Genomic DNA, 11,825 nt, shown 5'->3' on the forward strand with positions numbered 1-11,825 from the left:
CAGGGGGCTTGGAACTAGATAATCTTTGAAGTCCGTTCCAACCCAAACCGTTCTATGATTCTATCACCAGGAAGTAAATAATTGCCAAGCTTTTTAAAATTACAGAAAAGGAGAATTTTAAAAGGAGGAATTTGAAGATGAGAGTATCATTGCAGGTTATTACAGAGCTCTTTCTATTTAAAAGAAGGGAGGCTGGGCATAATACAAAAGTGATAGGCTAAGTGTTGAACAGGTAGGTAATGCAAGCTGGTTGTATGGGGTGATTAGCATTGGGAACTGGCACAATACTAATCCTCTAGGTCTGCAGCAACTCTCATCACAAAGGTATTTACCAGCTGTATGTATAAACCAATTTTCTGGTTTGAAGCACAACAGTCTTTCAGGACATGAAAGCAACGCTGCAGAACAGGTTATATGCAGTTATAACTTCCTATTTTCATCTACAGAGTATATTTAGCTTTGGGGATTTGATCAGCTTCCTCGGAGAGAAAGTTGGTAGTATTTTAACAGATACTTAGTATGCTGTTCTGCTAGTCTCTGTTGTATATGAGGACTTTGTCACTTGCTGTCTGACTTTCAAGTATAGGCTCATCAATGAAAGTATCACTTGTGTTACAACATGTAAGGAGTACTTGCTAACAGGCCTTCAGCTGTATCACAGTGTGTAAAGGTACTTACTTAAAGCCCAAGTACAGTATCTGCAGCCAAATCCATGCCAAAACCAGTAACATGATCATAGTGGGGAAAGCAAAGGAGAACCAGGAGGCAAAGTTGATGATATTGCCATTGTTAGGAAAGAGCCTGTAAAATATAGATGGCTGTTAGTGTCCAAAATTCTGCACTCTTCTGTGTTTCATTAACGATTCAGAAAAAGCAGAGGTACTGTGAGGCCTCTAAGGAAGAGAAGCTAACTTCCCGACAAAGTTACCAAATTGATATTTTCTTTCTGTGTTGGCTGGAAGTCAGCTGTAGCATATGTAATCCCCAATTCAACCAGACTTACTCATCAACTTGTCCTTGCAGTACCAGATTTGGTGTTGTACCAGTCAGAGTTGCAATCCCTCCAATACTGGCTGAGTAACAGATACAGAGAGACATTCCCTTGCAGAATTTCTTGTGTTTCTCCTCTAGCAGATCTTCATTTCTCTTTTTGTCTTCCTCAACTGTCAGGACATGACTATTACCTAGGTGCCAAGGCAGGAACAAAAGAGTTACAGAAAGTAGATTTGATAAGAAAAGATCTTGTGTCTGTGTAATTCAGTATTTCAAGGCTAGGACACAATGGACTCAAAGCTGAAGGACACAAATTTCCTCATTGTTAATTCTTTGATCTTCTGTCCATTTTTACTGGTTGTCTTGATACAGAGCAGTTTTTCAGAGGAAGAGAAGTTGAAATGTTTGATAAAGTCTGAACATACTGCTGACACTTCTCAGTGAACTAGGGCAATGTCTGAACTTCACATGGAGGGGAGAGAAGCAAGAATTCAGGGAGGTACAACAGAGTCAGAGGAGTTGGACTGAAGGTAACTTGTTCTGTACCATCACCTGACTGCTGGCACTGAGATTTACGTTCAGAAACACTGGAGTTGTCTCAAAGATGGGTAGAGGGCAAGACAGCTGCTAAAGAGATATTGTTGCATGATTGTGTATCTTTGGATTAGAAAGATGATTTAAATCCCTAACCTTCTGGCATGAAATAGGCCAGAAATTTTCCCTCGGAAATTCCCTATTATCTGATAAGTTACACAGTAAATAATAATGGAACTAACATAAATATCTAAGGAAATATCAAGCCTTATGTAAAGGCTTTGGCTAATGGAGAATTTACACATTTTGTTATTTTATTACTTAGTTATCATCTCTTCATATTTTCAATCTATTTCTAACTTCAGCCAAGTCAGTAGATCTTACTATGCTTTTGTGTGGTTCATGAAAAAGCCTCATAAATGCTGTCTGATACAGTCAGGATGCTTTAAGTATATTCTTCTTTTAGAATTTGCTAGCATATATAATGACAGTGAAGAAGGCATCATGCCATCCTCCATTACCCCAAAGAGAAAAACACCCATAACCCTCTCACCTTTTTCCTCTGTTTCTTTGGAGCTATCTGGTTTATTTGACTCTTCCTGCAGTTCAAAGGCTTTATTGATGTTTTCAGATGCTTGGCCAGCTGTGCTAGACTCCATTTCAGACTTGTGCAACTGTTCCAACACCGCTTGTGCTATCGGGACCATCATGGCAGTGGTGGCGGTATTGCTGATCCACATCGACAGGAAGGCGGTCACAATCATAAAACCCATGAGAAGTCTGAAATGAAAAAGTTTGAAAAAGCCAGTTCAGAACTCAGCACTGCAATGTCCTTTATTGTTACAAAGCTTTGGCTACAAATGCTGGGTTTGGAAAATGCTTAGCAATCTAGTACTTCCTCTGACCCTAGTCCGCTTTGTGAATGACACCGTAAGATTTAACATAAATTTTTCTTTTTGCAATTTCAGCCAATTGTGCTTTTACATTCTTATGACTAGGAAAGTGGAGCTGGTATCTTGGAGCAAACAGTTTATCTAGTCAGTGTCCTGCTTTTTCTGCATGTTTCGGAGGAAGACATATCATCTCAGTAACACATATTAATGTATTATAATATATTTTGAAGAGGAATTGCAAATGGAATTTGATCCTAAATGGCAATCAGTTTAAGTCATAAGGAAGACGATTTCTTTTTTGTAATTTTATCCCACCTTTGTCATTAAAGATTCTCTTCTTACTCATATAAAATTCTAATCCTTGTTCAGTATTACTATGTTATTTGTCTCAAAATTATTCTTTAGATGAGATGTAGATTATATATTAGATGAAAAGGCCTTTATCTTGTATGCATTTTTATTCTATTGCTTTGTAATTTCCTTCAGTATTCCCTCTTCTTATGATCTGAGACAAATTAAATAGGGCCATCCATGTAGCCTCTGCATAGCTTTAAGTTCTAGTCTGGTAAACATTTGTTGTTTTCAAAACAAGCATCCCAATATTTTTTCTTCTCTTTGCAACCAGTATAACAGCTAGAGAGTATATGTCCTGTGTTTCAGCTGTAGTCTTTCCTGATTGTCTAAAGCTGTGCTTCTGGACAAGTCTAGCAGCCCCCTTGTCTTTTCAGAATTGACTCTCTTGTTGCTATTTCTCCACCTGAAGCCATTTGGAATTCAAAAAAGAGGCACCAGGCCTGTAACACATCAAAGGATCCCCATTTTCAAGGTTTGCTCAGGCACTAATTCACCTGGACTATAGAAAAGCTTTTGTAGGATATGATTTGCAGATTAATGTAGGAGACTACAGGCAACTCTGAGATAGGAACTAACACCATAAAGTCCTTTATCCCACAGTGTTTTCATGACTGTTACTCACAGGGCTGGTCTGACACCAGTGATAAGCAAGACCCACAGAGCAACACGCTTGTGTAGGTGCCAATTCTCAATAGCAATGGCCATCAGCAGTCCCCCAATAAATAGCATATTGGTGTCCTTCAAATACTCCCTGCAGACCTGTAACATGGAACAAAGGAGAAAAAATAGTGACAAGAAGATAATGTTTAGAGAGAAGGTGCTTTCTGAGGGAGGATCTTATCCTAAAGACATTAGCACGCAGCAACTATGGATTGCATCTAAACAGTGAATTTGCTTTGATTTCAGATTAGCAGCTCCACCCAGAGTCCACTCTAGGCTCATGCAAGTTCTGTTCCATGGAGAGGACACATGATTCCCTGTGGAGCAATAGTGCAATTTTTTCCTCTTTGCACCACACGCTGGAAGTCACCCTGGAAATAATCCCATAATAAGAGAAGCTGACCCATAAATACATAGGCAAACATGTATAGAGTAAGATCTCTTACTGTTGTTGAATCCATGATACTCATTAGTGGGAACAGCAGGACAGGAAAGAGAGCTGTGACAGCCAACGGCAAGGCTTCCGTGCACCAAAACAGTGCCATCACTATGATAACGTAACCACATCGGGCCTCCTGACAGGAGAAGAGTACATGCAATCAGAACAGACTGTACATCTCACTCAGGCTTTGAGAAGGCAACAGCCCATAATTATATTCATTTCCTGATAAAGGGATTTGGGAAAAGGTTATTTTCTGTCTTTCTCTCCTGTCTATTCTCCTACCTATGCAGATCCTAATTAAATGACAAACTATTTAACAACGTTGTCAGAAATATGAGGAAAAGATTGGGGCCTCCAATGGGGAAAAACAAGAAACTTAGGAAAAGAAACAAATTCATTACTTTGAAGCCTTCATGATAATGGATTGGCAGTCCCTGCACAGATTTCTTTATATTTTGCTGCTGGTGGTGTTTTCTTTTTCTATATTCCTGTCTTTGAGTTGCAGAAAAACTTACTGATCCAGCCAAGGTTTCTCCACCTTTTTCTCCACATGTTTCAGGACTTGGCCCAGATGAACCCAACTAATCTCAACAGCATGGATTCCTTGTACTGTAAATACTTTTATCTATTTTTCATTGGATTTTTAGCTTAGTACAGACTTTGAAAGGCTCACTGACAAACTGGTCACATACCAGTTTCAGCTTCCACTGGCTTTGACTTGTTTATTTGAAGAAAGGATAATTCCCTATTTCATGTTACTCCTTTTTTTGAGAAAACATTGATTTGGTTCTGCTTTGGACAACCACTCCAAATTTTATGTAAAAATATTTAAATTGGCCCCATATGCTAAAAAGATTCAAAATAACATGTCATAACAGATTTTCATATGGCTGAAAGCAAGGAAAAGTAACATTGCAGGTTGTAGTGTCTTCCTCATTTTGGAACAAGCACAATAACAGGCACCAGCAAATCCAAAGGAAGAAAAAAGTGGTTGTGCGGTCTTGGATTAAGGATGTTCGCTAAAATATACTGGACAGTATGAATGAAAATATAGTGATGCTTACTGAGAAAACAATGAAGAAATGGAAATTGTAACGGCTAGATTAGAGAGAAGTAAATCCAGGAGCTGGAATAGTGGCTGGCAGGATCAAAGTTGTGATACTTTAGAACATGCTCAGGACTTCTGAACATGGCATGGAAGTTGCAGAGCTGGTGAAGGGAAAGGGTGAACATTGGAGCTGAATAGTCTGGAGGAAAGAAGATAGCAATCTAGGTAGTAAATTACCAAAGTAGCAGGATTGGAGAAGTAAAGCTGAAAGAGATTCATGAAGAGATGAAGATGCCTGTTTGAGCCTTATTTTTGAATGAGAGCAGTAAGAAACTTAATTATACATCTTATCAAGCACTGAAAGCAATTTTCCATTCTGATGATCCCTTTTTTCCCTATTTTTATTATTAAGAGATGCCAGTGGCTGCCTTTTGAGAGACCGTAGCAGGGCTTTGGAACATATATGATAGGCACGCTGCTGTTCTCTTCCAGTCTGCTCTGAACAGGCTCACAGTAAAAGCTGGAATAAGGCTTTGCACAGTCAGTTGTCCTGTAAAGACATTCCTCTGTCTTTAGACAAAATCCTTACATTGTCTGCTCTCATTTGTAATAGTTTAGTGTCCAGAGTGATGTCATTATAGAACAGGTTAATAGCTCAACAGAATAGAAAAATGCGGAATTCCATCCTGTAAGTTGTCTGCTTACGACTCTGCATGATGAGGTACCAGCTTTTCCTGCTTAGCAGTACCACGATGCACAATTTTAACACAAGAAATCTTCTTACAGACTGCAAAGGGAAAAGTCGAGGACCCTTTAAATTTTTGTGTTGTAGCTGACTGCTTAGAAACCAGAGAGAGTAATTTTCAAAGAGGAGTTGAACCAAGACTGCCAAATCATTCCACAGGCAATACCAGGGACTTATTGTATGGTAACAATGACTCTAGCAAGTAAGTTTGAACTCGTGGCCACAGGACAAAAAAAAAAAAAATCTGTCTCTTTCTGGCTACTTAGAACTTTTCTGATCCAGATCTCTTTTAACTTCAGTAACTCTTTTTGCCTATGGAAAATTAATTAGCAAAGAAGTACTTTTTCTGGTTTTTTCTTAGTAAGCTTTTTAAGTGATAGTTTAAGCTATTTTATCTGCATCCCAAGGGCATAAGAGGACATGCCTGATCAGTTACCATGTTTCACTTCAAGCCAGTGCTACTCTATCATTCTTGTTTGCAATACTCTCATCATAGCTCCGAATCTCTGATAACACTCAGAAAAAGAGCTGCGAGAAAGAGCAAGCTTTGGGACAGGCTGCACAAAAAGACAGGGAAGAGCTAGTGGAGTGAAGAGGGAAGCTTGGCAAAGGAGACTAGAAACTGGGAGTCAGCAGAGATTGGGAGACAGGCAGGCAGAGACCAGAGGAAAGAGCTAGGACTTGACAGCCAAAGAGCAGTGACAGGAGAGGTTGATTGGAACTATCTATTTAATGATGCTGGGACTGTAGTAAGAGACCTGAAGACCAGAGATTAGATCTGTCTGCATGAAGAGATTGGGAGTGGGAGAAATAAGCCAGGGTGAAGAAGCAGAACACTGGCAGTCTTCCTGCTCAGGGTGCTGTATTTAAATGATCAATGTCTCAGAAATACCTGTCCCACTACTATAGGTTTTTGTAGTTAACTTTTTCTGAAGGAATCCTAAGCAAGGTGTCTTCCAAAACTTGACATTTTAAATTTTAAATCATTGTTTGGGAAGATTCTTACAGATATATGCTAAAAAAAGAGTGAAGTACATATTATTTTGCCCTTATGTATCAGAATGCCTTGTCCATCTGACTAAGAAAAATGCCTCTTCTATCTGGCAATAACAACAACAAAGAAAAAATTAAAAGAGGGTGTGGACTGGATGCTTTTAGAACATCAAAAGGGGGATTAAAACTGAGCCTTCGATTGTAACTTTGGTTCACACATATGAGCTTCAGCATAGAAAGTCCTTTGCTAAATCAGTTAGACACAAAGCAAAAGTTAAAAAATTGCATGTCACTGAGCATTCTTCTAGAATATGCAATCACAGATGTATCTGTTCATCCATCTATGCCCTATTGCTTTTATATTCCTCCACTATCAGTTGTCAAAGGGGTCTGCTCAGAACAAAAAGATCTTCAAGCAATAAATGAAGTGCCTCTGAGAAAGAATCTGTATGTTCTCTTCAGCTCTGTCACTTAAAAGGAACAACTCTAAGGAGAGATTTGGAGATTTGGCTCTCAAATTCAATTTAAAAAGTTCTTACCTTGGTAGGAACAGCCAGAGGCAGAGGAAGAAACAAAAGGGGTACAAACACTATGATCAGGTATTTCCTGAAGGCTAGGGTCATCTGCAAGAAGCCAGCCATGGTGCTGGAGCTAGCCCAGTGCTGAAGGGCCTGAGGTCTGCTGCTGGAGACTATATAAACACTCGGGAATATTAACCGTTGACCTGAGGAGGTTGGGTGTTGTTTTTGGAACAGTAATCGGAGAAAGAAGGAAGAGAACAAAGAAGGGAGGGTATAGCAGAAGAGTGTCAGACCAGGAACTTTCTTAAGACAATCTTCCTGATAACTGATAAATCCAGGAGAGAATTAACTCCTTGTGGACCAAGTAGGTTTATTAAAAGCATCCTGAAATGACCTATGCTTTGTTTAAATAATATTAATGTTTTGGTCTTTAATAATGCCTTCTTTGAATAGGTACTCTTATTCCTACCATAAAAACGAGAAATGTCTCCCTCCATAATAGGTTAAAAATTGTTTTAAAAATTTAAAAAGTGTACTGAAAAACACATCTGCATTTGTAATACTCAAATATAGAGATTAGAAACATCTGCACAAAATGTTATATAAACATCATTATATCCACTCAGAAATTCTTTGGCTAGCAAAATCCAGTAGAGCAGAGCTCCTGTCCCCAGATGCCACTTCCAGTCCCCATGCAGAAAGGGACTTAGAGGGGCACCCATCTTTATGCAGTCCAAGGATGACCCTCATGACAATTCTGTGCTCTTCTACTCAAAGAACAATAGGGGAAATGTTAAAGTATGGTCAGAACTGAGTTCCTCCCACATGGCAGCCCACTGTGTTATAAGATACCTTGGACTTCTGGAGAGCAGGCTTTGGCCTGTTTAGGGGCCTGGTTGACAGAGTCCCTTGGGAGGCAGTCCTGAAGGGCAAAAGAGTCCAGGAAAGCTGGACATTCTTCAAGAAGGAAATCTTAGAGGCACATGAGCAAGCCGTTCCCATGTGCTGAAAGATGAGCCAGCAGGGAAGAAGAGCAGCCTGGCTGAACAGAGAGCTTTGGCTGGAACTCAGGGGAAAAAAAAAAAAAAGAGTTTATGAACTTTGGAAGAAGGGGCAGGCAACTCAGGAGGACTACAAGGATGTCATGAGGTTATGCAGGGAGAAAATTAGAAGGGCCAAAGCCCGAGTAGAACTTAATCTGTGTACTGCCATAAAAGACAATAAAAAATGTTTCTATAAATACATTGTCAACAAAAGGAGGGCTAAGGAAAATCTCCATCCTTTATTGGATGTGAGGGGAAACGTAGTGACAAAGGCTGAGGAAAAGGCTGAGGTACTTAATGCCTTCTTTGCCTCAGTCTTTAACAAGTAATACCAGTCATTCTCCAGGTACCTGGCCCCCTGAGCTGGAAGACAGGGAGAGGGAGCAGGATGAAGCCCCCATAATCCACAGGGAAACAGATAGCGACCTGCTACACCACTTAGACTCACACAAATCCATGGGGCTGGATGGGATCCACACAAGGGTACTGAGGCAGCTCACAGAAGTGCTCACCAATCTGCTTTCCATCATTTACCAGCAGTCCTGGCTAACTGGGAAGGTCCCAGTTGACTGGAGGTTAGCAGACGTGACGCCCATCTACAAGGAGGGCCAGAAGGAGGATCTGGGGAACTACAGGCCTGTCAGTCTGACCTCGGTGCTGGGGAATTTTATGGAGCAGCTCATCTTGAGTGTCATCGCATGGCATGTAGAGGACAACCAGGTAATCAGGCCCAGTCAGCATGGATTTATGAAAGGCAGGTCCTGCTTGACTAACCTGATCTACTCCTATGACAAGGTGACCCACTTAATGGATGAGGGAAAGGCTATGGACATTGTTTACCTGGGCTTTGGTAAAGCCTTTGACACCATTTCCCACAGCGTTCTCCTGGAGAAACTGGCTGCTTATGGCTTGGATGGGCATATGCTTCGCTGGGTAAAAAAGCCCGGAGAGTTGTGGTGAATGGAGTTCAATTCAGCTGGCAACCAGTCACAAGTGGTGTTCCCAGGGGCTCAGTAGTGGAGCCGCTTCTGTTTAATATCTTTTTCAATGATCTGGAGGAGGGGATCAAGTGCACCCTTAGTGAGTTTGCAAATGACACCAAGTTGGGTGGGAGTGTTGATCTGCTTGAGGGTAGGAAGGTTCTACAGAGAGATCTGGACAGGCTGGATTGATGGGCCAAGGTCAATTGTATGAGGTTCAGTGAGGCTCAGTGCTGGGTCCTGCACATGGCTTACAACAACCCCATTCAATGCTACAGGCTTGGGGAAGAGTGGCTAGAAAGTTGCCCAGCGGAAAAGGACCTGGGGGTGTTGGTCAACAGCCATCTGAATAGAAGCTGGCAGTGTGCCCAGGTGGCCAAGAAGGCCAACAGCATCCTGGCCTGTATCAGGAATAGTGTGGCCAGCAGGAGTAGGGAAGTGATCATCCCCCTGTACTCGGCACTGGTGAGGCCACACCTTGAATCCTGTGTTAGTTTTGGGCCCCTCACTACAAGAAAGATACTGAGGTGCTGGAGCGTGTCCAGAGAAGGGCAACAAAGCTGGTGAGGGGTCTGAAGAACAAGTCTTATGAGGAGTGGCTGAGGGGACTGGAGTTCTTTAGCCTGGAGAAGAGGAGGCTGAGGGGAGACCTTATCGCTCTCCACAACCACCTGAAAGGGGGTTGTGGTGAGGTGGGTGTTGGTCTCTTCTCCCAAGCAACAAGCGATAGGATGAGAGGAAATGGCCTGAATTTGCACCAGGGGAGGCTTAGATGGGATATTAGGAAAAATTTCTTCATCGAAACAGTTGTCATGTGTTGGAACAGGCTGCCCGGGGAAGTGGTTGAGTCACCATCCCTGGAGGTATTTAAAAGGTGTGTACATGTGGCACTGAGGGACATGGTTTAGTGGTGGACTTGGCAGTGTTTGGTTAATGTTTGGACTCAATGATCTTAAAGGTCTTTTCCAACCTAAACGATTCTATGATAAGAAAGGCTTAAGGCCAAAGAGGGAACTTTCTGACATGGCCTGTTACAACTCAGTGCATTGGGAAACATTTGGCTACAGTGCATCACTTTGCAGGCATAGGTCTATTTTTTTTCACCTTTCTGATCTTGCAGGTTTACAGGCACCCCTTTGGTAGCTTGCAGGGTGTATTTGGGGAAAAAAAAATGCTACTGGGAAATTACCAGCAATTCTTGTCCCAGTTGCAAGAAATTTCTGAAATACAAGTGGTGAATTACTTGGTTCTGTAAATATGCCAGAATGGAATTGAAGTTTTTTATTCCAAAAGGAGTGTCTTGTTAATGTCACTTTGATGTCTTTATTTGGTAGATTATGCAAGCACATACTTCAGATAATGATGATAACATTTTCATTTTATTAGTATAAATTGTCACAGCTCTGTTTATAGCTTACTCAAGCAGAGAGAGAGAGAAGCACAGACGTTAGGTCATCCAATGTCAGCTCCACAAAGAGCTTCTGCTGTTTCTCATCCCTTTTCTGCTGGGGCTTGTTTTCTTTCAGTAACATGCTTATGATTGAAAAACAGTGAGGTTTCAGTTGTCAGAGCTGCAAACTCACAGCTCTCTTGCAAGCCTGACTTAGGCACATTGCTCACAAGAAGAAGCTTCAAGTTAAATAACTGCCAATCCTGAGCTTTAGCATTTCACCCTTGGTACAAAAAGAAGGAGAAAGAGCTTTCAAATGAATTCTACCCCCCTCCCCCAATTTTGCATCCACTTAATGTTGAATTAGTGTCCAAAAAGGTGGAGTGACAAAATCGGCCAACAACAAAGTAATTTTTCTACTTTCTACTCTTATGTCCTAAGGTTGCAATCAAAATCTAAAAGGAAACCTCTCGTTTTCACATCTCTGTAAGATGAAGGTCAGCTTCCAGCGGCAGTCTTGCCTATGGGATGGAAGTAACAGTGCTGAAGGACCTCAGGTAATGAATCGTGCCTCTTCTTTAGAAGCAGCACATCCACAGTGACTCTGTCCACTGCTATATGAGTCCTCTTACTTTCAAAGATGCTATAAATGAGCTCTGTACATGTGTTACTGCAAAATGAATGGTTTATGTCTTCAGGGGGATTTGGTAGAGCTTCACCTGAAGTCCATTAACACTCCCGCAATGGTGTCAAAGGAGCGATGCCCATTTACATTAGTTTGGAACTACGCCAGTTTATATAAACGGGTTAATCTAAAACTCTGAATTGTGTTCTTTGAATTTAAAGAACAACTTGGCCTTTGCTTACTGATCTGTTCTTCGAGGCAGACCAAACCTAAGCGGAAACCGAACAGCACAGCCAGGAGCCCTTGTGTCTAACAGTCTGCAAGTTATTTTGTCCTTTAGAAACAGAGGTATTTTCTAATGCGCTCTGACTTTATAGAAGCGATTACACGTTGCTAACTACCACATTTCTCAGATCCTAGTGCATTTAAAATGTTGATTATATCTTTTTCTTTAGAGACAAGAAAAAATAAATCACGTTTTACGCTTCAATTCCTTTAACTGTCAGTAAACGGCACAAGCGGGGTTGAAAGCTCCGTACGCAGCAGGGATGCCTAGTCTCTCTCATGGCTGGTGAGGCAAACGGCGAGCGGGTCCCTTCCTCCT

The 11,825-nt window shown here is 41.3% G+C and overlaps 1 protein-coding gene across 1 annotated transcript; it reads right to left on the minus strand.

Annotated features, from left to right (window-relative positions):
* Nucleotides 1-678: 678 nt before the first annotated feature.
* Nucleotides 679-7,358, minus strand: LOC104620909 (solute carrier family 13 member 2-like; the record flags this gene model as incomplete). The annotated part of the gene is made up of 6 exons (XM_010287267.1): nt 7,202-7,358; nt 3,881-4,009; nt 3,397-3,533; nt 2,081-2,307; nt 1,004-1,184; nt 679-801 (listed from the first exon to the last, which is right to left on the minus strand). Coding segments are annotated over exons 1-6 (899 nt in total), but the record flags the coding sequence as incomplete, so codon positions are not given.
* Between the last annotated feature and the right edge of the window lie 4,467 nt (nt 7,359-11,825).

The sequence above is a fragment of the Phaethon lepturus genome, unplaced genomic scaffold, assembly GCF_000687285.1.
Source record: "Phaethon lepturus isolate BGI_N335 unplaced genomic scaffold, ASM68728v1 scaffold10125, whole genome shotgun sequence".
Lineage (NCBI taxonomy): Eukaryota > Metazoa > Chordata > Aves > Phaethontiformes > Phaethontidae > Phaethon > Phaethon lepturus.